General features: G+C 39.7%; 1 protein-coding gene across 3 annotated transcripts in view; it reads left to right on the top strand.

Annotated features, from left to right (window-relative positions):
• The window catches only part of syngap1a (synaptic Ras GTPase activating protein 1a), a 105570-nt gene that overhangs the window by 15939 nt on the left and 62709 nt on the right, over window positions 1–26922 (top strand). For all 3 annotated transcript variants that reach the window (XM_024441419.2, XM_024441421.2, XM_024441420.2), the window contains exons 2-3: window positions 8476–8609; window positions 14970–15087. In XM_024441419.2, coding sequence (XP_024297187.1) covers window positions 8476–8609; window positions 14970–15087 — 252 coding nt within the window. The remainder of the gene's footprint in view (window positions 1–8475; window positions 8610–14969; window positions 15088–26922) is intronic.

The following is a 26922-nucleotide window of genomic DNA, read 5'->3' as shown; positions in this document are numbered from 1 at the left end:
GGTAGTCTAGTTGAGAACAAGTTCTCATTTACAACTGCGACATGGCCAAGATAAAGCATAGCAGTGTGAACAGACAACAACACAGAGTTACACATGGAGTAAACAATAAACAAGTCTATAACACAGTTATTGAAAAAAAGAGTCTATATATATATATATTGTGTGCAAAATGCATGAGGAGGTAGGCGAATAATTACAATTTTGCAGATTAACACTGGAGGGATAAATGATCAGATGGTCATGTACAGGTAGAGATATTGGTGTGCAAAAGAGCAGAAAAGTAAATAAATAAAAACAGTATGGGGATGAGGTAGGTAAATTGGGTGGGCTATTTACCAATGGACTATGTACAGCTGCAGCGATCGGTTAGCTGCTCAGATAGCAGATGTTTGAAGTTGGTGAGGGAGATAAAAGTCTCCAACTTCAGCGATTTTTGCAATTCGTTCCAGTCACAGGCAGCAGAGACCTGAAAGGAAAGGCGGCCAAATTAGGTGTTGGCTTTAGGGATGATCAGTCAGATACACCTGCTGGAGCGTGTGCTATGGGTGGGTGTTGCCATCGTGACCAGTGAACTGAGATAAGGCGGAGCTTTACCTAGCATGGACTTGTAGATGACCTGGAGCCAGTGGGTCTGGCGACGAATATGTAACGAGGGCCAGCCGACCAGAGCATACAGGTCGCTGTGGTGGGTGGTATAATGTGCTTTAGTAACAAAACGGATGGCACTGTGATAAACTGCATCCAGTTTGCTGAGTAGAGTATTGGAAGCTATTTTGTAGATTACATCGCCAAAGTCGAGGATCGGTAGGATAGTCAGCCAGACACCTAGGTACTTATAGATGTCCACATATTCTAGGTCGGAACCATCCAGGGTGGTGATGCTAGTCGGGCGTGCGGGTGCAGGCAGCGAACGGTTGAAAAGCATGCATTTGGTTTTACTAGCGTTTAAGAGCAGTTGGAGTGTTGTATGGCATTGAAGCTCATTTGGAGTTAGTTAACTACACATGGTTGATGATATTACTAGATATTATCTAGCATGTCCTGCGTTGCATATAATCTGACTGAGCATACAAGTTTACAAGTATCTAAGTATCTGACGGTGGTAGGCAGAAGCAGGTGCGTAAATATTCATTCAAACAGCACTTTCTTTGCGTTTTGCCAGCAGCTCTTCGTTGCGCGTCAAGCATTGCGCTGTTTATGACTTCAAGCCTATCAACTCCTGACATGAGGCTGGTGTAACTGAAGTGAAATGGTTGGCTAGTTAGCGCGCGCTAATAGCATTTCAAACGTCACTCGCTCTGAGCCTTCCAGTAGTTGTTCCCCTTGCTCTGCATGGGTAATGCTGCTTCGATGGTGGCTGTTGTGTTGCTGGTTCGAGCCCAGGGAGGAGCGAGGAGAGGGACGGAAGCTATACTGTTACACTGTTACACCTATAAAAACATCCAATAGTCAAAGGTTAATGAAATACAAATGGTATAGAGGGAAATAGTCCTATAATTCCTATAATAACTACAACCTAAAACTTCTTACCTGGGAATATTGAAGACTCATGTTAAAAGGAAACACCAGCTTTCATATGTTCTCATGTTCTGAGCAAGGAACTGAAACGTTAGCTTTCTTACATAGCACATATTGCACTTTTACTTTCTTCTCCAACACTTTGTTTTTGCATTATTTAAACCAAATTGAACATGTTTCATTATTTACTTGATGCTAAATTGATTTTATTGATGTATTATATTAAGTTAAAATAAGTGTTCATTCAGTATTGTTGTAATTGTCATTATTACAAATACATTTTTACAAATCGGCCGATTTAATCGGTATCGGCCTTTTTGGCCCCCCAATAATCGGTATCGGCGTTGAAAAATCATAATCGGTCGACCTCTAGTATTGATACACCATCTACAAAATATGTGCCCTTTTTTACAAGGCATTAAAATACCTCCCTATAATCTGTGTTTGAAATCCACTGCTCGAATGGGGGACCTTACAGATAATTGTAATTATGGGGTACAGAGATGAGGTAGTTATTCAAAAATAATGTGAAACACTATTATTGCACATAGATTGAGTCCATGCAACTTATTATGTGACTTGTTAAGCGATTTTTACTCCTGAACTGTAACGGTTCTCTTTTGGTGAAGGAGAGTCGGACTAAAATGCGGCGTGTAGATTGCGATCCATGTTTAATCAACAAACGTAAAACACGAATCAATACAAAAACTACAAAAAAAAAACAACAAACGTGGAAACGTAAACAAAAATCGAAACAGCCCTATCTGGTGAAAACACAGAGACAGGAACAATCACCCACAAACACACAGTGAAACCCAGGCTACCTAAATATGGTTCCCAATCAGAGACAATGACTAACACCTGGCTCTGATTGAGAACCATATCAGGCCAGACATAGAAATAGACAAACTAGACATGAAACATAGAATGCCCACTCAGCTCACACCCTGACCAACCAAAACATAGAAATATACAAAGTAAACTATGGTCAGGGTGTGACATGAACTAATTTAGGCTTGCCATAACAAAGGGTTTCAATGACTGAAGACATTTCAGATGTTCTTTTTTAATTCATTTGTAAACATTTCTAACAACATAATTCCACTTTGACATTATGGGGTATTGTGTGTAGGCCAGTAATGCACGTTTTTAAAATTCAGGCTGTAACACAACAAAATGTGTCAAAAGTCAAGTGTTGTGAATACTTTCTAAAGGGCTTTATTTACATTTTCAGTTTGCGGAGGTTTATATCTGTAAAAAATAACTATGTTAAACTATATAAAAACATCTTTACATTCGTACACTACCAACCCATTTTGACATGTTTAGTGTTGGAGTGATAGTTTACTCTGGACCATAAGACTATAATGTCACCTGTAGTTGTTTTTAATTATTTTTATAACATGTCCTTTTATTAATGCACCCTCTTCCGATGTCAAAAATAGCAATTATTTTTCGTTTTTCAGCTTTTTTGTTACATATACAGTACCAGTCGAAAGTTTGCACACACCTACTCATTCAAGGGTTTTTCTAAATTATTTACTATTTTCTACATAGAAGAATAATAGTGAAGACATCAAAACTATGAAATAACACATATGGAATCATGTAGTAACCAAAAACAGTGTTAAACAAATCAAAATAATATTTTAAATTTCTTCAAGGCAGCTACCCAAATTAGCCAGTTCTAATGTATCCACAATATTTGCGATCTCTTTAAGTGCTGAGGGTGATAGTTTCCACCAAAGCTCACACAGTCATTCATCCCGCATACAAACAGTATGCAGTAAAGGTCTTCACAGGTCCCTCAGAACCTGTATACTGACCCTACTGGGGATCCAAACTGGTCTGGGTCCAAAATTCAAACGTGTCCCTCCAGTCCAGGTTGGTTCCTGTTCGACTTTCACAGGTCTCTGGTCTATGTAACTACAGTTGATATACCCAAGAGAACCCGACCGTGGCTCTCCATAGCCTATATCCTACTTGTTTTTGAAGGCAAAGTTTTTGACCACAGAAAAGACTAGTGTTTGCAACAACTGATTTTAGGGATTTAATCTATATGCGTGCATCAGTTGGCACTGCACCTGTCGGACACTTTGTATCATGGCATGTTGAGACTTGATGCCCCTCACACATACAGTACAGGTCAAAAGTTTGGACACACCTACTCAATTCAATGTTTTTTCTTTATTGTTTAAAACTATTTTCTATATTGTATAATTATAGTTAAGACATCAAAACTATGAAATTTACATGGTGTGTAGGTAGTCTCCAAATACTGTATTTTCTTCCCTACAATGACAGGTATGCTAAATGCAAATTTGGGGAAATGTAAAAGTGCTGGATGACTTCCTGCAAGTTGGATTCCAATAGAGATTGGATATTACATTGCAAACCACTATAATGTTACAAATGAAGAAATATTTAAATATAGCTTTACACCCTTATAACTCAAAGGACTACAACTGAAAGAGAAATGTACTCGGCTGGAGTTGATTGTAAATGCAAAAGTTTAAAAATGTAGTTTTCTGGTTTTCTTGGTCTTGGAATAATCTCCAGAATTTTTTCAATTTAGAGTACTTTATCCAGATAGAGGAGTTCAAGGCTAAAGCTACCCTTTCAGGTCTGGATGACAAAGCCTTCATGTTTTACAATGATGGTGGGTATTTCTTGATATTTATGTTTTTATGCAGCACTGTAGTTTGTTTTAAATGGATCAAATATGCCTCCCTTTCTTTGGAAAGAAGTATTCGAACATCAATGGAACATTCCGGTTTAATAAAGGTTAAATCAAATATATTCCATAGTAGTCCATTGTGTGCAATGGCTTTTGTCTTGGCCTTGTATTGTTTTACACAAGCTCTTTCCTGTTGCTAATCTGGCCACTTTCTTATAACCTTTTGTGAGTATGTCAGATCGCTACTTTTAAAAATTACTCTGTCCCAGTCTGTTCCACCCTAGCAGTCATGTAGTAGAGCAATGGATGTAATCAGATTTACGTAGGTCTTTTCAGGCTAATGTATTGACAAAAGTCTATACTTAGCTGCAGATAACCTTTTGATTTAAACTCCCTCAACTCATTAACAACTAAGTGAACACAATCAAGTGCTGTGGTTCCCAATGCTGCCCAATAAAACCTGATTCATATGGCCTGGCCATTGGTCTTGGTTACTATATAAAGACCTACAACTATTACCAGGTAGACTCACCTCACAGGTATGCTATCATTGTTCAGAATAAGAAGTGTGTGTGTGCATGAGGTGAAGTGGTGAAGTTTGTAAACAAACACATGAATACATATTGCTATGGCGGGTTTGATAGAATTCAAGCCTTGGTCAGTTGATATGTTTTGGCACGATTTTCCATTGATGACATCAATGGAGCATTTCTACTTCATACCCCGTTAGCGTTAGCATGGATGTGACCATGGTCTTAATGTGAATTAGATCAATTGTTTACAGGTGTGGGTGTGTCTGTGAGAGCAGTGCGGACAATGATGTGGTGCTGAAATGGTTAAAACTCCCTAGACATTTGGGAGCACTTAAGGACAGCGACATGGTACTGAAATGGGTCAATCCAACCTTCAGGTCGTACTCACCTCCCCTTATCATCACATAGGGGTGTGGCAGAACAATCATCAGATGGAATAACTTAATGTCTCAATATATATATATATATGTATATGTATATGTATATGTATATGTATATGTGTATATATATATATATATATGTATATGTATATGTATATGTATATGTATATGTATATGTATATGTATATGTGTATATATATATGTGTATATATATATATATATATATATGTATATATATATATATATATATATGTGTATATATATATATATATATATATATATGTGTATATATATATATATATATATATATGTGTATATATATATATATATGTATGTATATATATGTATGTATATATATGTATGTATATATGTGTGTATATATATATATATATGTGTATATATATATATATATATATATATGTGTATATATATATGTGTGTGTAGTACCAGTCAAAAATCTGGACACACCTACTCATTCAAGGATTTTTTTCTTTATTTTCACTATTTTCTATATTGTAGAATAATAGTGAAGACATCAATACTATGAAATAACACATATGGAATCATATAGTAACCAAAAAAGTGTTAAACAACTCAAAATATATTTGAGATTCATCAAAGTAGCCACCCTTTGCCTTGATGACAGCTTTGCACATTCTTGGCGTTCTCTCAACCAGCTTCAACTGGAATGCTTTTCCAACAGTCTTGAAGAAGTTCCCACATATGCTGAGCACTTGTTGGCTGCTTTTCCTTCACTCTGCGGTCAAACTCATCCCAAACCATCTCAACTGAGTTGAGGTCAGGTGATTGTGGAGGCCAGGCCATCTGATGCAGCACTCTAACACTCTTCTTCTTGGTCAAATAGCCCTTACATAGCCTGGAGGTGTGTTGTGTCATTGTCCTGTTGAAAAACAAATGATTGTCCCACTAAGTGCAAACCAGATGTGCTGGTGTATTGCTGCAGAATGCTGTGGTTTATTTGCAATTCGAGCACGAAGGCCTGATTCACGCAGTGAACTTAGCTACGGTAACAACATTGCACAACATAATAAAACAATTTACATAATAAAAAAATCCCCATCAATCCACTGCATCTGCCGATATCGCCCTTCCACAGCTGCGGTGAAAGGTGGCAGAGCCAGAGCAGTGTTTATCAGACCATGAGCCTTCCCGAAAATCAGTCTTCTCACGAAAACATCTGTAGTGTCCGAACAGTTTGGCCTAAACTATCATGGCCACTCCATTGAAAGATGAGACTAACAAACACGATGGTATTCTCCGTTTTGCTCAAGGACGCGCACAAGCCTCACAAGCCTTGTCTGAAGGTCCCTGTACCAGTTTTAAAAAATGAATGGAAGTATATATGGACATAGTCCAGTGCCTAAAATAATGGGATAATTACATGATAAAAAAATCAAATCTTTCTTATACTTCTCAGATATAGGACAGATACTTCACAACAAACCTCTTTAGAATCTGTTATTCACTGTGTTTCTATTGGCTAATAGCAGTAATGCCAAATTCAATGTTTTATCAAATAATTTTTAAATATATATTTTTTGATACCTTAATGGGTCTTAAAATTCAAACTCAAATAGCAAAGTGATCCTTGGTATGACCAGCTGAAAACAATTCCATATGTTAGTTTAGAAAAATTGAGAGAGTGGGAGAGAGTGAAATGCAGGGAGTAAAGTGGAGGAAAGGGAAGGAAATAGGGACAGATGGGTAAAAAGAGGGGGAGGGGGGAGGGGTAAGCCATAAGGAAAAATATGATTGTGACTATGAAGTAGTCTAATGTTTCCCGTGTGTAGTGGTCAAGGTTATCACAAGCCCACACACAACTACAGTGGTGGAATATCTACTTTCTACTTTTGGAATCTGCAGGGCCTCCTACATACGACATGTGATATTGTACATTTAAAGACTATAGAGGACGAGAGAGGGAGGAGACTAGTCACTTGTTCACGTGTATCAGGGTTGCCATGGAGACAAAGTGTGGGCTTCACTTAAAACATTGTGCCCTCCTTTCCTTTAGTTCCTCCCCCTTCTACTATCTCTCTCTTCCACCTTTTCCACTGTCAATGGTTCACAAACATCAATTTCCCCTTTAGGTAGTTAGTTCTATCAGATGTTCTCTTCTCTTCCTCTCCTTTGGAACGCTAGCCCTATCCTCTCTCGAACCCATTTTCCTCTTTCCATTTCTCTCTTCATCCTGCTTGGAATCTTTCGCTCTATCCTTTGCAGATCATCTTTCCCTCCAGCAGTCCCTTAGTCTATTCTTTTCTCAGTTGCCATGGCGATGGGCTGGGGGTGTGTGTGAATGAGAGCGAGTGAAGGAGTGGGCGTTACGGAAGTGACCTCGCCAGAGCAGAATTTTAGCTTCCTGTGCACTCCTTCTCCATTTCTGGATGTACATCTTTAACAGTGCACAAAATATGACACACAGTCAAATTGTATATACAGTATTGCATTCTTGTATGAAAATCACCATACCTCCAAGTAGGTGGATAATAATTGTGTTGCTTGGCTATCCTCCCAGCACAATGAGTGGGCAAATTAGAGAAATGGTTCTCTATTTTTTATCATTGTCATTGCACCAATGGAGAATTAACACAGAATTGAAATGTCACATACTTTTCCATCAACATCATTAGGTTTGCTATATTGCCAAATACAATACGCAAGAGTATGTCCGTTTTATTAATGTCAATGTTGTAGTTTTTGTTATGCATCTCTGTCTCCTAGATTTGGGCACACTGCTGTGGTACATATAGACTTCTTGGGTAACATTATTTATCTGTAGTATTTGAAGAATGCGGCTTTGTGTACTACTTCCTTACTTTATTATAATACCCCAAAATAAATGGGGCAGGGATGCGAGGTGGTGTTAAATAGTTTGTTTTCATCTACTGAGAAAGATAACGAATCGTGAAAGAGGATTAGCTGTTTGTATCTGCAACTTGCCAGTAAACAAGCAACTTATGATGTATAAAATGTATATATTATAAGTAAGCCTTGTCCGAGCCAGAACAGCCCACATGGTCAGGAGCAAGTTTCTGTATCATGAGGCAGCACATAGATATATATTAGGTCTCTTACTTTTTTTGTCAAAAGACACCACTGTCTTTCTATCTCATGGAAGTTTCTGAATTGAGGACAGGTCTATTTTATTTTTAGGACAATCAGTAGACCTGATTGCCAACTCTATTTATAACAAGTAAAAAATGGAAGCTCTGCTGCTACCTCCTGGAGAAAAAACAAAGTATTATTTTTCTGTCATTGTCAATTGTGCTATTGATCCCAGCTGCTATGCTGTTTTTTTTCTATACAAAGTTAATTCACTAATTCCTTTTTATCTCATTCTAAGATGGAAGGTGTGCCTCCCCGTTATCTTCGCGGCCCCAGACCCCTTCCAATGGCCTGGCTTATGATTCCCCCGGTTGGAACCTACGCCGCTCGATGAGAACCGGGAGTCAGCGCTACATGTTTGACCAGGAGGAGGTAGGATAAATACCTCCATCTTGTTCACCGGAGACAAGCACATGCAGGACATGGCAGACAACCACAGTCCTGCTGATTTTCATTTCTCCCTAGCCCTTAATTGGTCAGTGAATGTATTTGATTGACTTGAGTCTACCTGATGGGTTGAGAGTCCACATTGATCACTGATTTATTTACCTACAGGTACAGTATATTCAGAAAGTATTCAGACCCCTTGAATATTTCCACACTTTGTTATTTTTACAGCCTTATTCTAAAATGGATTAAATAAATGTTTTTCCTCATCAATCTATACACAAAACATTTTCAAATTTATAAAAAATTTAAAACAATATCTTATTCACATAAGTATTCAAATACTTTTCTATGATACTCGAAATGGAGTTCACCTGTGTGGACATGATTTGGAAAGGTACGCACCAGTCTATATAAGGTCCCACAGTTGACAATGCATGTCAGAGCAAAAACCAAGCCATGAGGTCGAAGGAATTGTCTGTAGAGCTCCGAGATAGGATTGTGTCGAGGCACAGATCTGGTAAGGGTACCTAGATGGTCCCCAAGAACAAAGTGGCCTCCATCAATCTTAAATGGACAACGTTTTGAACCACCAAGACTCTTCCTAGAGCTGGTCGCCCAGCCAGGCTGAGCAGTTTGGGGAGAAGGGCCTTGGTCAGGGAGGTGACCAAGAACCCGATGGTCACTCTGACAGGGCTCCAGAGTTGTTCTGTGGAGATGGGAGGAACTTTCCTGAAGGACAACCATCTCTGCAGCACTCCACCAATCAGGCCTTTGTGGTAGAGTGGCCAGACGGAAGCCACTCCTCAGAAAGAGGGTCATGACAGCCCGCTTGGAGTTTGCCAAAAGGCACCTAAAGGACTCTCAGACCATGAGAAACAAGATTCTCTGCTCTGATGAAACCAAGATTGAACACTTTGGCCTGAATGCCAAGCATCACATCTGGAGGAAACCTGGCACCATCCCTACGGTGAAGCGTGGTGGTAGCAGCATCATGCTGTGGGGATGTTTTTCAGCTGCAGGGACTGGGAGACTAGTCAGGATCGAGGGAAAGATGAACAGAGTATAGTACAGATAGATCCTTGATGAAAGCCTGCTCCAGAGCACTCAGACCTCAGATGGGGGTTCACCTTCCAACAGGACAATGACAAAAAGCACTCAGCCAAGACAACGCAGGAGTGGCTTCGGGACAAGTCTCTGAATGTCCTTGAGTGGCCCAGCCAGTGCCCGGACTTGAACCCGATCTAACATCACTTGAGAGTAGAGGTCGATCGATTAATCGGAATGGCTGATTTAATTAGGGCCGATTTCAAGTTTTCATAACTATCGGAAATCGGTATTTTTGGGCCCCGATTAAAAATAAAATAAATTATACCTTTATTTAACTAGGCAAGTCAGTTAAGATTTTCACCTTGTTGGCTCGGGGATCCAATCTTGCAACCTTACAGCTAACTAGTCCAACGCAATTAACGACCTGCCTCTCTCTCGTTGCACTCCACAAGGAGACTGCCTGTTACGCGAATGCAGTAAATCAAGGTAAGTTGCTAGCTAGCATTAAACTTATCTTATAAAAAACAATCAATCATAATCAGTAGTTAACTACACATGGTTGATGATATTACTAGATATTATCTAGCGTGTCCTGCGTTGCATATAATCTGACTGAGCATACAAGTATCTAAGTATCTGACTGAGCGGTGGTAGGCAGAAGCAGGCGCATTAACATCCATTCAAACAGCACTTTCTTTGCATTTTTCCAGCAGCTCTTTGTTGTGCATCAAGCATTGCACTGTTTATGACTTCAAGCCTATCAACTCCTGAGATGAGTCTGGTGTAACCGAAGTGAAATGGCTGGCTAGTTAGCACGCACTAATAGCGTTTCAAATGTCACTCGCTCTGAGCCTTCTAGTAGTTCTTCCCCTTGCTCTGCATGGGTAAAGCTGCTTCGATGGTGGCTGTTGTCGTTGTGTAGCTGGTTCGAGCCCAGGGAGGAGCGAGGAGAGGAACGGAAGCTATACTGTTACACTGGCAATACTAAAGTGCATATAAGAACATCTAATAGTCAAAGGTTAATGAAATACAAATGGTATAGAGGGAAATAGTCCTATAATTCCTATAATAACTACAACCTAAAACGTCTTACCTGGGAATATTGAAGACTCATGTTAAAAGGAACCACCAGCTTTCATATGTTCTCATGTTCTGAGCAAGGAACTGAAACGTTAGCTTTCTTACATAGCACATATTGCACTTTTACTCTCTTCTCCAACACTTTGTTTTTGCATTATTTAAACCAAATTGAACATGTTTCATTATTTACTTGAGGCTAAATTGATTTTGTTGATGTATTATATTAAGTTAAAATAAGTGTTCATTCAGTATTGTTGTAATTGTCATTATCACAAATACATGTAAAAAAAAAATTGGCCGATTAATCGGTATCTGCTTTTTTGGGTCCTCCAATAATCGGTATCGGTATCGGGGTTGAAAAATCATAATCAGTCGACCTCTACTTGAGAGACCTGAAAATAGCTGTGTAGCAACGCTCCCCATGCAATCTGACAGAGCTTGAGAGGATCTGCAGAGATGAATGGAAGAAACTCCCCAACATGTATGCCAAGCTTGAAGCGTCATACCCAAGAAGACTCGAGGCTGTAATCACTGCCAAAGGTGATTCAACAAAGTACTGAGTAAAGAGTGAATACTTACGTAAATGTGATATCAGTTTTTTTTTTTACAAATTTGCAAACATTTGTAAAAACCTGTTTTTGCTTTGTCATTATGGGAATTTGTGTGTAGATTGATGAGGGAAAAAATGATTTAATCAATTTTAGAATAAGGCTGTAACGTAACAAAATTTGGAAAAGGTCAAAGGGTCTGAATATGGGTATGGTGCACTAGGTTAACACACCTAAACCCTGTTTGGATTGGAGTGTTGTCCTTAACCAATAAAGGTACCATTTAGATAATTTGAGTATCCAGGCAAGGTCCTACTTTTTTCTGTTACTGAACTTTCAGGGCCAAACCCTATTAAAGGTGATGTGTTTAAACTTTATAACGCTAGTAGAGAGTCCGTACACCAGGCTACCTAGGTCTTTATCAGTCTCCGATTGAGAGACAGGGGCGACAAACTAGGTACCGCAGTGGGCAGCTAATACAGGTTGTATTGAATGTGGTGTCGTATGGGCAGCCCAATTCTGATTTTTTTTACAGCACTAATTGTCTTTCATCTTTTCACCTATCACATCAGATCTCATGCAGAGCTGGTCTGATCGATCAAAATGCCTTTGAGTAAAAAAAAGATCAGAATTGTCTGCCTGTGTAAACGCAGCCATAGAGCGGTACATCCACATTATATCCCTAGCTCAATTATGTTTCTTTTAAGTTCTGTATGTTTCCATTAGGTCCAAGTGGGAGTATTGAATTATTTAGTTAATACGAGGTGTCTCATCAAGTGGGTAAGAGCAGATTTAAGGAATAGCTAGTATAAAGAACTGCAAGCATGTTATTGTATGATACCATTTTGTTGTATTTTTTCTTTCTTTTAATCCCCCACTTGAATACGCCTATTTTACAACCCATATACGGACAGATGCTGGAAATTAGCACAAGCTAATGCATTGATGATGCAATGCAATTTATCAGTGTTTTGTTAGTTCTGAGTAGGAAAGTAGAACTGGGCAGATTTGTGGAATACATCACGGGCCCATCAATAACAGGGCAGCCCAGATGTGAGAGATGAAGTCCCAAAACAAGCCATTGGGGGGAGACATTATTCAACTTTACAATGTGGTATCCCAAAATAATCGTTCCTCTTCTAAATTGATATGGCAGGTACTCTTGCAAAGACCCCCTACTCAGGGAGACACTTTTTAAAATTGTAAATTGAACCTGATATGATCGTAATCATACACAGGTGATTCATGTGAATTGTTTGAGGGTTAGAGTTTTCTATGAAAATGAGAGGAATTCCTCTACTTATGTAACCTTTTCCTTTAGTGTATCTGGATGGGATAGGGGATTACATTAATATATTGATCTGAGAACATACTGTACAAGCATTTAATATAGTTCATTATTAATTATAGTCATACAAAACATCCCCAATATGTGTTTTACTCGCTGCACTTAAAAAAATATGTGCAGTACTGTATTTCTGAATAAAGGAAAGTGCTATTCAACTTACATTCAACTTAGTAGATCTTAAGTCAATTGGGATGGCAATTTGTCATCGCTAACGTTACCTGAGCTCAATTTGTTTGTGTTTTCTGCTATTTACTATGGCAAAGTATCACAGTGCGAATATAATTTCTCTCCCTCTAAACTTCAGCACTTTCTGGTGATGCAGTTACCAGTGCTGGCTCATGTCACCTGTCTGGGGAAATACCTGTGGGAGAAGCTATTTCGGGCCACACATTCTTGTCCTTTCACTGTCCCTTAGCCAAGGGCTCTTTGCCACAGCTAACAGCAGAACCCACTAAATATAATGTACAGTAGCTCTCCAAGTTCATTGAGGTTGTACTGAGCCATCTACTTTTCTCTCTGTGGTATGTCAAACAACTATATATAGTCAAATGAACTCAATGAAATATGTGGGATGGAATATTTTAATTTAATGCAATATTTGGGAAAATGTTACAATTTCAACGAATAAGAGGATCAACAAAGCTAGCATTTACAGAGAGCATAGGGGACATAAGAATGGCTCACAAATGATATGACACTTAGTACAATATGTGCGGGATGGTTTTGGAGTTCACAGTAACCTACAGTATATGATCAATTCATATTTTCAGAGACAAGGTCAACAAGCCTGATTTTGAAGAGATATTGCCAGCTCTGAAGTTTACATAGTTGTTAAAGTGACTTGAGTTGTCTCCGGTCTCACGATTTCACAATTGGAAATGACACAAGACTGATGGTTAGTAATACGATGAAATACAATACAAAACATTAAATACAACACTTTAAAAAAAAATACAATACAAACATTCCGCCGAAGTCGGTCCCTCTCCTTGTTCGGGCGGTGTTCGGCGGTCGACGTCACCGGTCTTTTAGCCATCGCCGATCCACCTTTCATTTTCCATTTGTTTTGTCTTGTCTTCCCACACACCGGGTTTCAATTCCATCATTACATGTTGTGTATTTAACCCTCTGTTCCCCCCATGTCCTTGTCCGGAATTGTTTATTGTAGTGCTTGTGCACGTTATACTGGTGTTTAATGGGTTTTGTTTACCCATTGATTTATGGTTCTGTTTACTGTGGTTTTGTTTATTAAACTGCGCCATTGCAAATCAGTTTTGGCTCTCCTGTGCCTGACTTCTCTGCCACCAGAACACACCCCCTACAAAACATTAAAGGTATAGTCTAGGCTTTGGAAATCTGTACAATGGTAATTTAAATGAATGGATATTTATTTACCAATTGATTCCTAAAGAATATAGCTTCTAAATGCATCATGAGCTTAGTACAACATCCGTTCTATATTATAATCCAAATAAGGATACGTTGTTTACAAGCAACAAAAATATAAACAATCAATGTATATTTTCTAAATGTGTAAAACGATAATGTGGATGTCAGTCTGTGCTGTTTAATAATATGAGAGTGGTTACATTTTCCTTCCCCATCCCTCTGTATAGCTGTATACCAATGCAAGTGGCAGTTTATTGTTTTATTAAATACCTGAATGTAGCTTTAATGCCAACCTATTCACTTTGTTAACTATTTTTTTCACATAGAGACAAAGTGCTTCTGGGTGAGGCTTTGTGTGTTGAAAAGCAATTTGACCTCTCACCTCTGTAAACCACATTGGGAATGTGTTGTGCTAGCCTTTATTTTAAGTGTGGGTGGAAAATGCCCCTGGTCCTTGAGACGCTCAACTCTCAACGGTCTGGATTGCAGTAGGGGAGGTTTTCAGTTTATTGCTTTATTACGTTAAATACATAAATATCAAGTCATATGAAGCTAACTCTGAAACATTTACACCTGTGAAATTGACATAAATAAATACAAATAAAAAAACGTGTAGCTGTTGTTACACAACTAACTTTTTCTTATACAGTATATGCTCTGGTTTGATATGATCATTTAGCATAAATGAAATGATCCATAGTTTAAGATCTTGTGCCATCACTTTCTTCTTACAGGACAACAGCTAAACAAAGTGAGGCTATAGTGCCCAACACAAGTGATTTATACAGTATGTAGGGGAAGTGCTAGGAGGAGCGATGGTCAGGCGTGGAGTGACCAAGGCACAGTCTTAACTTCTTAGGGCTGCATTCCCTTTAAGAGATAGGTCAAGGTCAGGCTGAAAACCCATCTGACCTCCTGTTCTTACCTTAGGTTCACCCTTTACTGATGCATGAGCGTCGCCCAGGCTCTCAGCGCAGTGAGCGCACCAAGCTGCTCCGAAGGACAGTCAGTGTGCCGGTGGAGGGGAGAAGTCAGGACCCCGAGATAGGTATGTAGAACCCATACCGAAAAAGATGTGTATTGGATTGCAAAGTGCAAACAATGTAAGTGTATTGCAGTTCAATAGAACCAATTCAAATACATTGTTTTTTATTTTTCTGGATGTCTGCAAGCTCTGGTTTGGTACATGCATCCTTGCATTTCCCAAGCCATTGTATTTGTTGGAGACTAATTAAATACACCGCTATGAAAGCATAATGTTGGTTACCCTTCTTTTTTGCACTCCTTCTCTGTGCCTTTTTTTTATGTGCCTTTTTATGTGTCAGTGAAATCAAATGGTATATTATAAACCCTCAGTAGCACGCATTCAAGGTCACACCTTGAATACGGTAAATAAGAAGTGCCCATTGCAGTTTAAGTACTGTAGTCTTTTGTTGTTTAAGTGATGCATTGACGTGATGCGCTATGTCAAACAACACTTTGACCGTATTGGTATTTGTCAGCTTCAAAATATTATAAGTATTTTTCATTATACTACTATGCTGGAAGCATAGAATAGTTAAATTATTTGAATACATTTGTATTCAAACTGCACCATGAAACAAGCTAAGGGGGCTGCGTTCCCTGATGGCTGGCATGTATACCATTCTCATGTACAGAGATGAAGACATGCGTATTGATAACAATCATTTAATGATTTTCATGAACAGAATTAAGTAACTATGATTGTGTCTCTAAGAATATTTCTATTGGCTTTGTTGATACATTTGTTAATACAAGGCAGTTAACCCACAGTTAACCCACTGTTCCTAGGCCGTCATTGAAAATAAGAATTTGTTCTTAACCGACTTGCCTAGTTAAATAAAGGTAAAAAAATCAAATACTCTGTTACCTGTACATTAGTTGGTGGGTCGTTGCACCAATTCGGTGCCTTTTTGAGATGTGTAACTTAAAAATAATATAATCTAATTTTAACATTCTGTCATAAAAGAGCACATGTTCAGGTTCATAAAAAACATGTTTACCATCTCAAAAAGATCACGATAGTAAGTGCCTATTAAGTGCCTATTAACACTTTTTCTAATTCAACAGTACTTTCGAGTGGATTTCACAGTGGGACTGCAATATGTATTCATATAATTACCGATGAAGGGAATAAGTCATTTAATGCTGGCTGGCTACTTTATTAGTGGTTCACAAATTGGTTCACAAATTCTTCACTTTTAATTGTCGTATTATTCTATGTCGATGAAATGTGTACATTTTGCATTATGATGTTGTGACTTCATGGTCAGGTGGTACAGTATGTTACCTTTAAGTTTTGTAAATGCCAATGTAGCAATACATGTATTTATCTGGTTGTAATTTGGTTCAATAATCTGGTATCTGACTAGATAACCGAAATAAGAAGTCTTTCCAAAAGACGTCTTGATGTTATAAAGAGAAAATAAATCGTTGTCTGGTTATGATCACCAGTATAGAAGTTTACAACAATTATGACATCAAATGACACATTTTGCCAACTGGGTACTGACTAGTAACTGCTAGGGTGATGCTGCAGGTATATAGTGGATGAAACCATAACCACCCATTCAATATTATTTTAAGAGCGTGGCTATTATTTGAAGTTGTTGCTTCAGGCCTTTGAACATTTGGTCCCCTGATAAACTCAGCAAAAAAATAAACGTCATATCACTGTCAACTGTGTTTATTTTCAGAAAACTTAACATGTGTAATATTGGCTGAGAAAAAAACTGAACAAGTTCCACATACATGTGACTAACAGAAATGGATTAATGTGTCCCTGAACAAAGGGGGGGGTCAAAATCAAAAGTAACAGTCATTATCTGGTGTGGCCACCAGCTGCGTTAAGTACTGCAGTGCATCTCCTCCTCATTGACTGCACCAGATATGCCAGTTCTTGCTGTGAGATGTTACCCCACTCTTCCACCAAGGCACCTGCATGTTCTCGGACATTTCTGGGGGGAATGGCCCTAGCCCTCACCCTTCCGATTCAACAGGTCCCAGACATGCTCAATTGGATTGATATCCGGGCTTTTCAGAACACTGACATTCCTGTCTTGCAGGAAATCACGTACAGAACGAGCAGTTTGACTGGTGGCATTGTCATGCTGGAGGGTGATGTCAGGATGAGCCTGTAGGAAGGGTACCACATGAGGGAGGAGGATGTCTTCCCTGTAACGCACAGAGTTGAGATTGCCTGCAATGACAACAAGCTCAGTCCGATGATGCTGTGACACACTGCCCCAGACCATGACGGACCCTCCACCTCCAAATCGATCCCGCTCCTGAGTACAGGCCTCGGTGTAACGCTCATTCCTCCGACGATAAACGCGAATCCGACCATCATCCCTGGTGAGACAAAACCGCGACTCGTTAGTGAAGAGCACTTTTTGCCAGTCCTGTCTGTTCCAGCGACGGTTCATTTGTAGCCGTAGGCGCCATTTTTGCCGGTGATGTCTGGTGAGGACCTGCCTTACAACAGGCCTACAAGCCCTCAGTCCAGCCTCTCTCAGCCTATTGCGGACAGTCTGAGCACTGATGGAGTGATTTTGCGTTCCTGGTGTAACTCGGGCAGTTGTTGTTGCCATCCTGTACCTGTCCCGCAGGTGTGATGTTCGGATGTACCGATCCTGTGCAGGTGTAGTTACATGTGGTCTGCCACTGCGAGGACGATCAGCTGCCCGTCCTGTCTCCCTGTAGTGCTGTCTTAGGCGTCTCACAGTACAGAAATGTCAATTTATTGCCCGGACTACATTTGCGGTCCTAATGCCTCCTTGCAGCATGCCTAAGGCACATTCACGCAGATGAGCAGGGACCCTGGGCATCTTTCTTTTGGTGTTTTTCAGAGTCACTAGAAAGGCCTCTTTTAGTGTCCTGAGTTCTCATAACTGTGACCTTATTTGCCTACCATCTGTAAGCTGTTAGTGTCTTCACGACCGTTCCACAGGTGCATGTTCATTAATTGTTTATTGTTCATTGAACAAGCATGGGAAACAGTGTTTAAACCCTTTACAATGAAGATCTGTGACGTTATTTCGATTTTTACAAATTTACTTTGAAAGACAGGTTCAAAGCAAAACACCAGTCTCAACGTCAATTGTGAAGAGGCGACTCCAGGATGCTGCCCTTCTAGGCAGAGTTGCAATGAAAAAGACATATCTCAGACTGGCCAATAGAAAGAAAAGATTAAGATGGGCAAAATAACACAGACACAGAACAGAGTAACTCTGCCTAGAAGGCCAGCATCCCAGAGTCGCTTCTTCACTGTTGATGTTGAGACTGGTGTTTTGCGGGTACTATTTAATGAAGCTGTCAGTTGAGGACTTGTGAGGCGTCTGTTTCTCAAACTAGACACTCTAATGTACTTGTCCTCTTGCTCAGTTGTGCACCGGGGCCTCCCACTCCTCTTTCTATTCTGGTTATAGCCAGTTTGCACTGTTCTGTGAAGGGAGTGGTACACAGCGTTGTACGAGATCTTCAGTTTCTTGGCAATTTCTCGGATGGAATAGCCTTCATTTCTCAGAACAAGAATAGCCTGACGAGTTTCAGAAGAAAGTTCCATTTTGAGCCTGTAATCGAACCCACATATGCTGATGCTTCAGATACTCAACTGGTCTAAAGAAGGACAGATTTATGGTTTCTTTAATCAGAACAACAGTTTTCAGCTGTGCTAACATGAATGCAAAAGGGTTTTCGTATGATCAATTTGCCTTTTAAAATGATAAACTTGGATTAGCTAACACAATGTGCCATTGGAACACAGGAGTGATGGTTGCTGATAATGGACCTCTGTACGCCTATCTAGATATTCCATTCAAAATCTGCTATTTCCAGCTACAATAGTCATTTACAACATTAACAATGTCTACACTGTATTTCTGACCAATTTGATGGTAATGGACAAACAATTTGCTTTTCTTTCAATAACAAGGACATTTCTACCCCAAACAGTTGAAGTCTGAAGTTTACATACACCTAAGCCAAATACATTTAAACAATTCCTGACATTTAATCCTAGTAAAAATTCCCTGTTTTAGGTCAGTTAGGATCACCACGTTATTTTAAGAATGTTTCATGTCAGAATAATAGTAGAGAAAATGATTTATTTCAGCTTTTATTTCTTTCATCACATTCCCAGTGGGTCAGAAGTTTACATACACTCAATTAGTATTTGGTAGCATTGCCTTTACGTTGTTTAACTTGGGTCAAACGTTTCGGGTAGCCTTCCACAAGCTTCCCACAATAAGGGGTGAATTGTGGCCCATTCCACCTGACAGACCTGGTGTAACTGAGTCAGGTTTCTAGACCTCCTTGCTTGCACACACTTTTCTATAGGACTGAGGTCAGGGCTTTGTGATGGCCACTCCAATCCCTTGACTTTGTTGTCCTTAAGCCATTTTGTCAGTACACTTGGGTTATTGTCCATTTGGTAGACCGATTTGCGACCAAGTTTTATCTTCCTGACTGATGTCTTGAGATGTTGCCTCAATATATTCACATAATTTTCCTGCCTCATGGTGCCATCTATTTTGTGAAGTGCACCAGTCCCTCCTGCAGCAAAGTACCCCACAACATGATGCTGACATCCCAATGCTTCACGGTTGGATGGTATGCTTCGGCTCCCCCTTTTTCCTCCAAGCATAACGATGGTCATTATGGCCAAACAGTTCTATTTTTGTTTCATCAGACCAGATGACATTTCTCCAAAAAGTACGATCTTTGTCCCCATGTGCAGTTGCAAACTATAGACTGGCTTTTTTATGGCGGTTTTGGAGCAGTGGCTTCTTCCTTGCCGAGTGGCATTTCAGGTTATGTCGATATAGGACTAGGATTTTTTTTAATAGGATTTCACTGTGGATATAGATACTTTTTTACCTGTTTCCTCCAGGATCTCCGCAGGGTCCTTTGCTGTTGTTCTAGGATTGATTTGCATATTTTTGCTCCAAAGTACGTTTATTTCTAGGAGATGAGCGGGTATGATGGCTGCGTGGTCCCATGGTTTTTATAGTTGCACGCTATTTGTACAGATGAACGTGGTACCTTCAGGCATTTGGAAATTGCTCTCAAGGATGAACCAGATTTGTGGATTTCTACATTTCTACATTTTCTTTCTGAGGTCTTTTGATTTTTCCATTATGTTAAGCAAAGAGGCACTGAGTTTGAAGGTAGGCCTTGAAATACATCTACAGGTACACCTCCAATTGACTCAAATGATGTCAATCAGAAGCTTCTAAAGCCATGACATAATTTTCTGGAATTTTCCGAGCTGTTTAAAGGCACAGTCAACTTAGTGTATGTAAACTTTTTTATTAGTTATTTATTCAACGGGTAACATTAAAGTATTAGAACATAAAGGACAAACAATACAGCATCAAGACACTATCAAACATGTATCAGTCTTTTAGCCATCCTTATGTTGAGGGTTTATTATCAAACAAAACTTTGCACAACAGAGCCATCCTTATGTGTGAGGGTGTAACATTCAAAATGTATTGCACAACAGAGCCACATGAGGGTGTCTACTACCACTATCAAACATGTAAGTCTTTGCACAACAGAGCCATCCTTATGTGTGAGGGTGTCTACTACCACTATCAAACATGTATCAGTCTTTGCACAACATAGCCATCCTTATGTGTGAGGGTGCGTGTGCATGATAGTGGTATAAAATATACGTCATAGTTTCCTTTTTCATGATCACAATCTTGTGAAACCCGAACCCTCCAAGATCCCCCCCACAGTAATTCCACTCCCCACCCCCAAGAAGCCCCCAATGCACCAACAACCAAGAGAATGAACTAAAGAGAAAAAAGGAAAAGACAGGAGAAAACAGCAAACAACAATGCAAAACACATAGAACAAAAGAATGCATTTAAAACAAAGGACATCATAACATAACAGGAATCATAACAGCAATGACAACTGTATATGTTTGTGTACATGTCTGGCACTATTACTTGTATGTGTGTGTTCTTGTATGTGTTTATTTGAATGAGAGTGTGTGTATATGTGTGTGTACAAACACCTGCGCGGCATCAGCCTTAGGCAAACCGGCATTAGTTGTAAAGACACTGCCACTTAGTGTCATTCAAATGTACTTTTATTATGTTTTCTTTTGACTTTTTTTTCTCCTTTACCTTTTGAGCATCATTCTCTCTCACACAGCAACTCCACTCCCACTTGTCTCCAATTCCACATACTAACCCTCAGCCCATTCCATCTATCTCTGCTGGCCTCCCACTTCGTGTTTCTACGCAACACATATCTTTCAACTATGCTATGATGTTTAACGTACAATTTGAATCTATCTAATCGAATAGAATCTACAGATTGCATGTTGAAGATAAATACTTTTACTAAGAGTATTAGTATATTAGTAATTGACTGACCTGGTCTCTCCAGATCTCCTAACAGTTCTATTTCTAGGGTCAATTTTAGATCAATGCTATGCATTTTCAGCCATTCCTGAACCTGAGATCAGAAACAGGCTACCTGAGGACAATACCAAAATACATGGTCTATTGATTCTGTATCCTCACAACAAAATCTGCAGAGCTTTGATGATTTTATGCCCCAAATATTCAACATTTTGTTGGTGGCAAGAATTCTATATAATACTTTTAGTTGAAAAGCACGAAGTCTTGAATCTTGCATTGTTTTATATATCAACTCATACACCCTGTACCATGGAATTGGTACATCAATAATCTCTTCCCAACTATTTTGCGATCTGTATGGCACAGTTGTCAACATCCTGGTCCTCAAATGAAACTGGTATACTTTCCTATTTATGCTATTTTTATTCCTCTGCCAGTTTTGATCCTTTATATTGGGCAGACAGATCAGTTCCCTACCTCTTCCCGCCTCCTCCATTTTTGGGGTAATTCCCTTGTTAGTCTTGTTTCTTTAGCCAGAAACTGCTTTTTTATTATTGATGAATATTGAATGAAGGTACATTTAAAGGTATCCCAAGCAAAAAGGGGATTTGCTGAACCTATATTATACTGGAAAAATTGTTATAAATTATTTTGTCTTAGGCAAATAAATTGTCCTCCAGTAAACTTGGATTAATTTTCCAATATCCCTGTCCACGTGGAAAATCTGTAAGAGTTTTGTGAATGCCAATTATATGATGATCTGATCTGAACTTTTTTAACCTTTGATGCAAGAGAGAAAGAGATAAGAAAGTAGTCAAGCCGACTAGATTGATTAAGCTATATCGCACTAGGTCAGGGTTTGTTAGTCTCCAAATATCAACTTTTTCTAATGTCCATAATATGTGTGATTTCCTTAAGGGCACGGTGATGATAGTTTTTAGAGGGATTACCTTTACGGTCCATTGAGGTACTTAACACTGTGTACCACACCATAATGATTAGATCAATTGTTGCCTGTAAGTTCAATAAATTGGTATAAATGTTTTTGAAGAACTGTGGATGTGTATGTAAACTTCTGACTCACTGGAATTGTGATACAGTGAATTATAAGTGAAATAATCTTCTGTAAACAATTGTAGAAAAATTATTTGTATCATGCTCGAAGTAGATGTCCTAACCGACAAACAAGAAATTTGTGGAGTGGTTGAAAAATGAGTTTTAATGACTCCGAACTAAGTCTATGTAAACTTTTGAATTCAACTGTATATACAGTACTAGTCAAAAGTTTGCACTCACTATTTCATTCAAGGGTTTTTCTTTATTTTTACATTGTAGAGTAATAGTGAAGACATCAAACTATGAAATAACACACATGGAATCATGTAGTAACCAAAAAAATGTTAAACAAATCAAAATATATTTTATATTTGAGATTTTTAAAAGTAGCCACCCTTTGCCTTGATGACAGTTTTGCACACTCTAGGCATTCTCTCAACAACCTTCATGAGGTAGTCACCTGGAATGCATTTCAATTAACAGGCGTGCCTTGTTAAACATACATTTGTGGAATTGAATTCCTTCTTAATGCGTTTGAGCCAATCAGTTGTGTTGTGACAAGGTAGGGGTGGTGTACAGAATATAGCCCTATTTGGTAAAAGACCAAGTCCATATTATGGCAGGAATAGCTCAAATAAGCAAAGAGAAAGGACAGTCTTCATTACTTCAAGACATGAAGGTCAGTCATTCCAGAACATTTCAAGAACTTTTAAAGTTAGTGTTGTCTCAAAAACCATCAAGCACTATGATGAAACTGGCTCTCATGAGGACCGCCACAGGAAAGGAAGACCCAGTGTTACCTCTGTTGCAGAGGATGAATTCATTAGAGTTACCAGAGTTCAAGTAACAGACAAATCTCAACATCAACTGTTCAGAGGACACTGCATGAATCAGGCCTTCATGGTTGAATTGCTGCAAAGAAACCAATACTAAAGGACACCAATGAGAAGAAGAGACTTGTTTGGGCCCGTCTGTCCGGAGCTGTCAGAGCCTGCCGCCCGTCTGTCCGGAGCTGTCAGAGCCTGCCGCCCGTCTGTCCGGAGCTGTCAGAGCCTGCCGCCCGTCTGTCCGGAGCTGCCAGAGCCTGCCGCCCGTCTGTCCGGAGCTGCCAGAGCCTGCCGCCCGTCTGTCCCGAGCTGCCAGAGCCTGCCGCCCGTCTGTCCCGAGCTGCCAGAGCCTGCCGCCTGTCTGTCAGGAGCTGCCAGAGCAGCCGTCAGTCAGGAGCTGCCAGAGCCGCCTACAACAACCATTACACCATCCCATCTGGTTTGTGCTTAGCGGGACTATCATCTGTTTTTCAACAGGACAATGACTCAACACACCTCCAGGCTGTGTAAGGACTATTTGACCAAGAAGGAGAGTGATGGAGTGCAGCATCAGATGACCTGGCCTCCACAATCACCCGACCTCAAACCAATTGAGATGGTTTGGGATGAGTTGGACCCCAGAGTGAAGGAAAAGCAGGCAACAAGTTATCAGCATATGTATGTGGGAACTCCTTGAAGACTGTTGGAAAAGCATTCCAGGTGATGCTGGTTGAGAGAATGCCAAGAGTTTGCAAAGCTGTCATCAAGGCAAAGGGTGTCTACTTTGAATAATCATTTTTGTGGTTCCTACATGATTCCATATATGTTATTTAATAGTTTTGATGTCTTCACTATTATTCTACAATGTAGAAAATAGTAAAAATAAAGAAAAACCCTTGAATGAGTATGTGTGTCCAAACTTTTGACTGGCACTGTATATATACAGTGCCCTCAGAAAGTATTCACTTACAAAACGTGGGTGATACAATTGGTGCTCTTGCAGTCGCAGCGCAACGAGGGAAGTACACCATCAGATGTTTTACACATCCTGTGATTGGTTTGAATCTGTACTTTAACGATATCCTACAATTCATTGGGCCCCATTTGGTCTATGTAAAAAAAAGCAGCACTTGTGCCAAATGAGGTCCTACACTGCCCGTATGAAACTATAGGTTGTATGAAATTCATACATATCAAACCTGAACATCAGTTCAAACATGCACTCTTTCATAATGCATGATTGCTTTTACACTGAACAATTTGATACTTTTCTAGATATTCCTAGTAACCAGTTTTGATGAAATAGGGTAATGCCCAATTCAAATGGGATGTTTTTTCATCTTGACATCAGCTGACAAGTGTCTTTTTGTGCCATTTGTTTAAATGTATTTGACCTTTATTTAACTAGGCAAGAGTTTAGAACAAATTCTTATTTTCAATGACAGCCTAGGAACAGTGGGTTAACCTCCTTGTTCAGGGGCAGAATGACAGATTTGTACTTTGTCAGCTTGGGGTTTGATCTTGCAACCTTTTGATTACAAGTCCAACGCTCTAACCAATAGGCTACCTGCCAGCCCCAAACTAGCCAGTTTTAGTAGCAATTACGTATCAGGTATTTTAATAGTCCAGGAGCTGAGCACAGATAAACCTTGATATGATAATTGGCATTGTGTGTGTATGTTTAAAATAAAGGAATTATAATAATATAGTGGGGGGAAATACAATGAGACTGCAACATTACCGAGGTCAAAGTACATCTCTCTCCTGATGGTAACCATGGTAATAACCAAGCTGAAGTCTGTTAAATAGTAACCCGTTCAGTTTATTGTTACGCCACCATCACCTTGACCTCTCTCTCATCACTATCTCCATGTTCCTCTATATTTTCCTCCTCTTCAAGTAAAAATCTCCTTTTGTGCTGCCTGCAGTGAAAAAGGAGAATATTCATAGGCATACAGTAGAGTTGTCATGGAAACTGGGAATACTGATTTATCCCCCACATGTCTGGCTTGGTTGGATCCAGGAACCATGATTGGCTAACACCGTCCCATCTGGACTAAACTACTGTAGAACATGGAACAGGTTGTCAGAATACAATTTTTGCAGTTATGTGTTCATTCAAAGATGTGTGTAATAAGAATCCTTCTGTTTAGTGAGGGTATTTTGTTTACCGAAAGCCATCTGCATCAGTGGTTGAATTAAGTGTTATACGTTTAGACCTACTCTATCCGTTGTTGATCAACAACAAACTAAAATGGTCCAAACACACCAAGACAGTTGTGAAGAGGGCACGACAAAGCCTATTCCCCCCTCAGGAAACTAAAGATTTGGCATGGGTCCTGAGATCCTCAAAAGGTTCTACAGCTGCAACATCGAGAGCATGCTGACAGGTTGCATCACTGCCTGGTACAGCAACTGTTCGGCCTCTGACCGCAAGGCACTACAGAGGGTAGTGCGTACGGCCCAGTACATCACTGGGGCTAAGCTGCCTCCCATCTAGGATCTCTACACCAGGCGGTGTCAGAGGAAGGCCCAAAAAATTGTCTAAGACCCCAGCCACCCCAGTCATAGACTGTTCTCTCTACAACAGCATGGCAAGCGGTACCGGAGTGCCAAGTCTAGTACAAAAAGGCTTCTCAACAGTTTTTACCCCCAAGCCATAAGACTCCTGAACACGTAATCAAATGGCTACCCGGACTATTTGCATTGTGTGCCCCCCCCACCCCAACCCCTCATTTTACACTGCTGCTGCTCTCTGTTTATCATATATGCTTAGTCACTTTAACTATACATTCATGTACATACTACCTCAATTGGGCCAACCAACCAGTGCTCCTGCACAGTGGCTAACCTGGCTATCTGCATTGTGTCCCACCCACCACCCTCCAACCCCTCTTTTACGCTACTGCTACTCTCTGTTTATCATATGTGCATAGCCACTTTAACCATATCTACATGTACATACTACCTCAATCTGCCTGATTAACCGGTGTCTGTATGTAGCCTCCCTACTTTTATAGCCTTGCTACTGTATATAGCCTGTCTTTTTACTGTTGTTTTTATTTCTTTACCTACCTATTGTTCACCTAATACCTTTTTTGCACTAGCCTGTAAGTAAGCATTTTACTAAGGCCTACACCTGTTGTATTCAGCGCACGTGACAAATAAATGCTGATAGAAATGTAGGGCATGAAGTTTGGGCTTGGAATGGTGAAGGAATTGAAAGCAAACTTCACTGTAACCCTGTAGGAAAATTCTCTCTCTCAAAATGCTTAGCATTTTTTTTCTTGAAGTGCTGATGCTACAGATCTACTAGATTCAGAGAGACAGCATTTGTGTGTAAGTGGTCTTCAATCCTGGTCCTTTGAGACCCAGGATGTGTACAGTAGGTGTTTGTTCTAGCCCAGCTTGAACACAACTGATCAAGCCCTTGATTAGTGATTGGTGTGGCAGCATGTGGGATGAAGTGCTGATGCTACAGATCTACTAGATTCAGAGAGACAGCATTTGTGTGTAAGTGGTCTTCAACCCTGGTCCTTTGAGACCCAGGATGTGTACAGTAGGTGTTTTGTTCTAGCCCAACTCGAACACAACTGATCAAGCCCTTGATTAGTTAAATCA

Source organism: Oncorhynchus tshawytscha, linkage group LG13 (assembly GCF_018296145.1).
Source record: "Oncorhynchus tshawytscha isolate Ot180627B linkage group LG13, Otsh_v2.0, whole genome shotgun sequence".
In the NCBI taxonomy this organism is placed as follows: Eukaryota; Metazoa; Chordata; class Actinopteri; order Salmoniformes; family Salmonidae; genus Oncorhynchus; species Oncorhynchus tshawytscha.
Note: the sequence above shows the minus strand (reverse complement) of the source record. Positions and strands in the feature narration are given on the sequence as shown.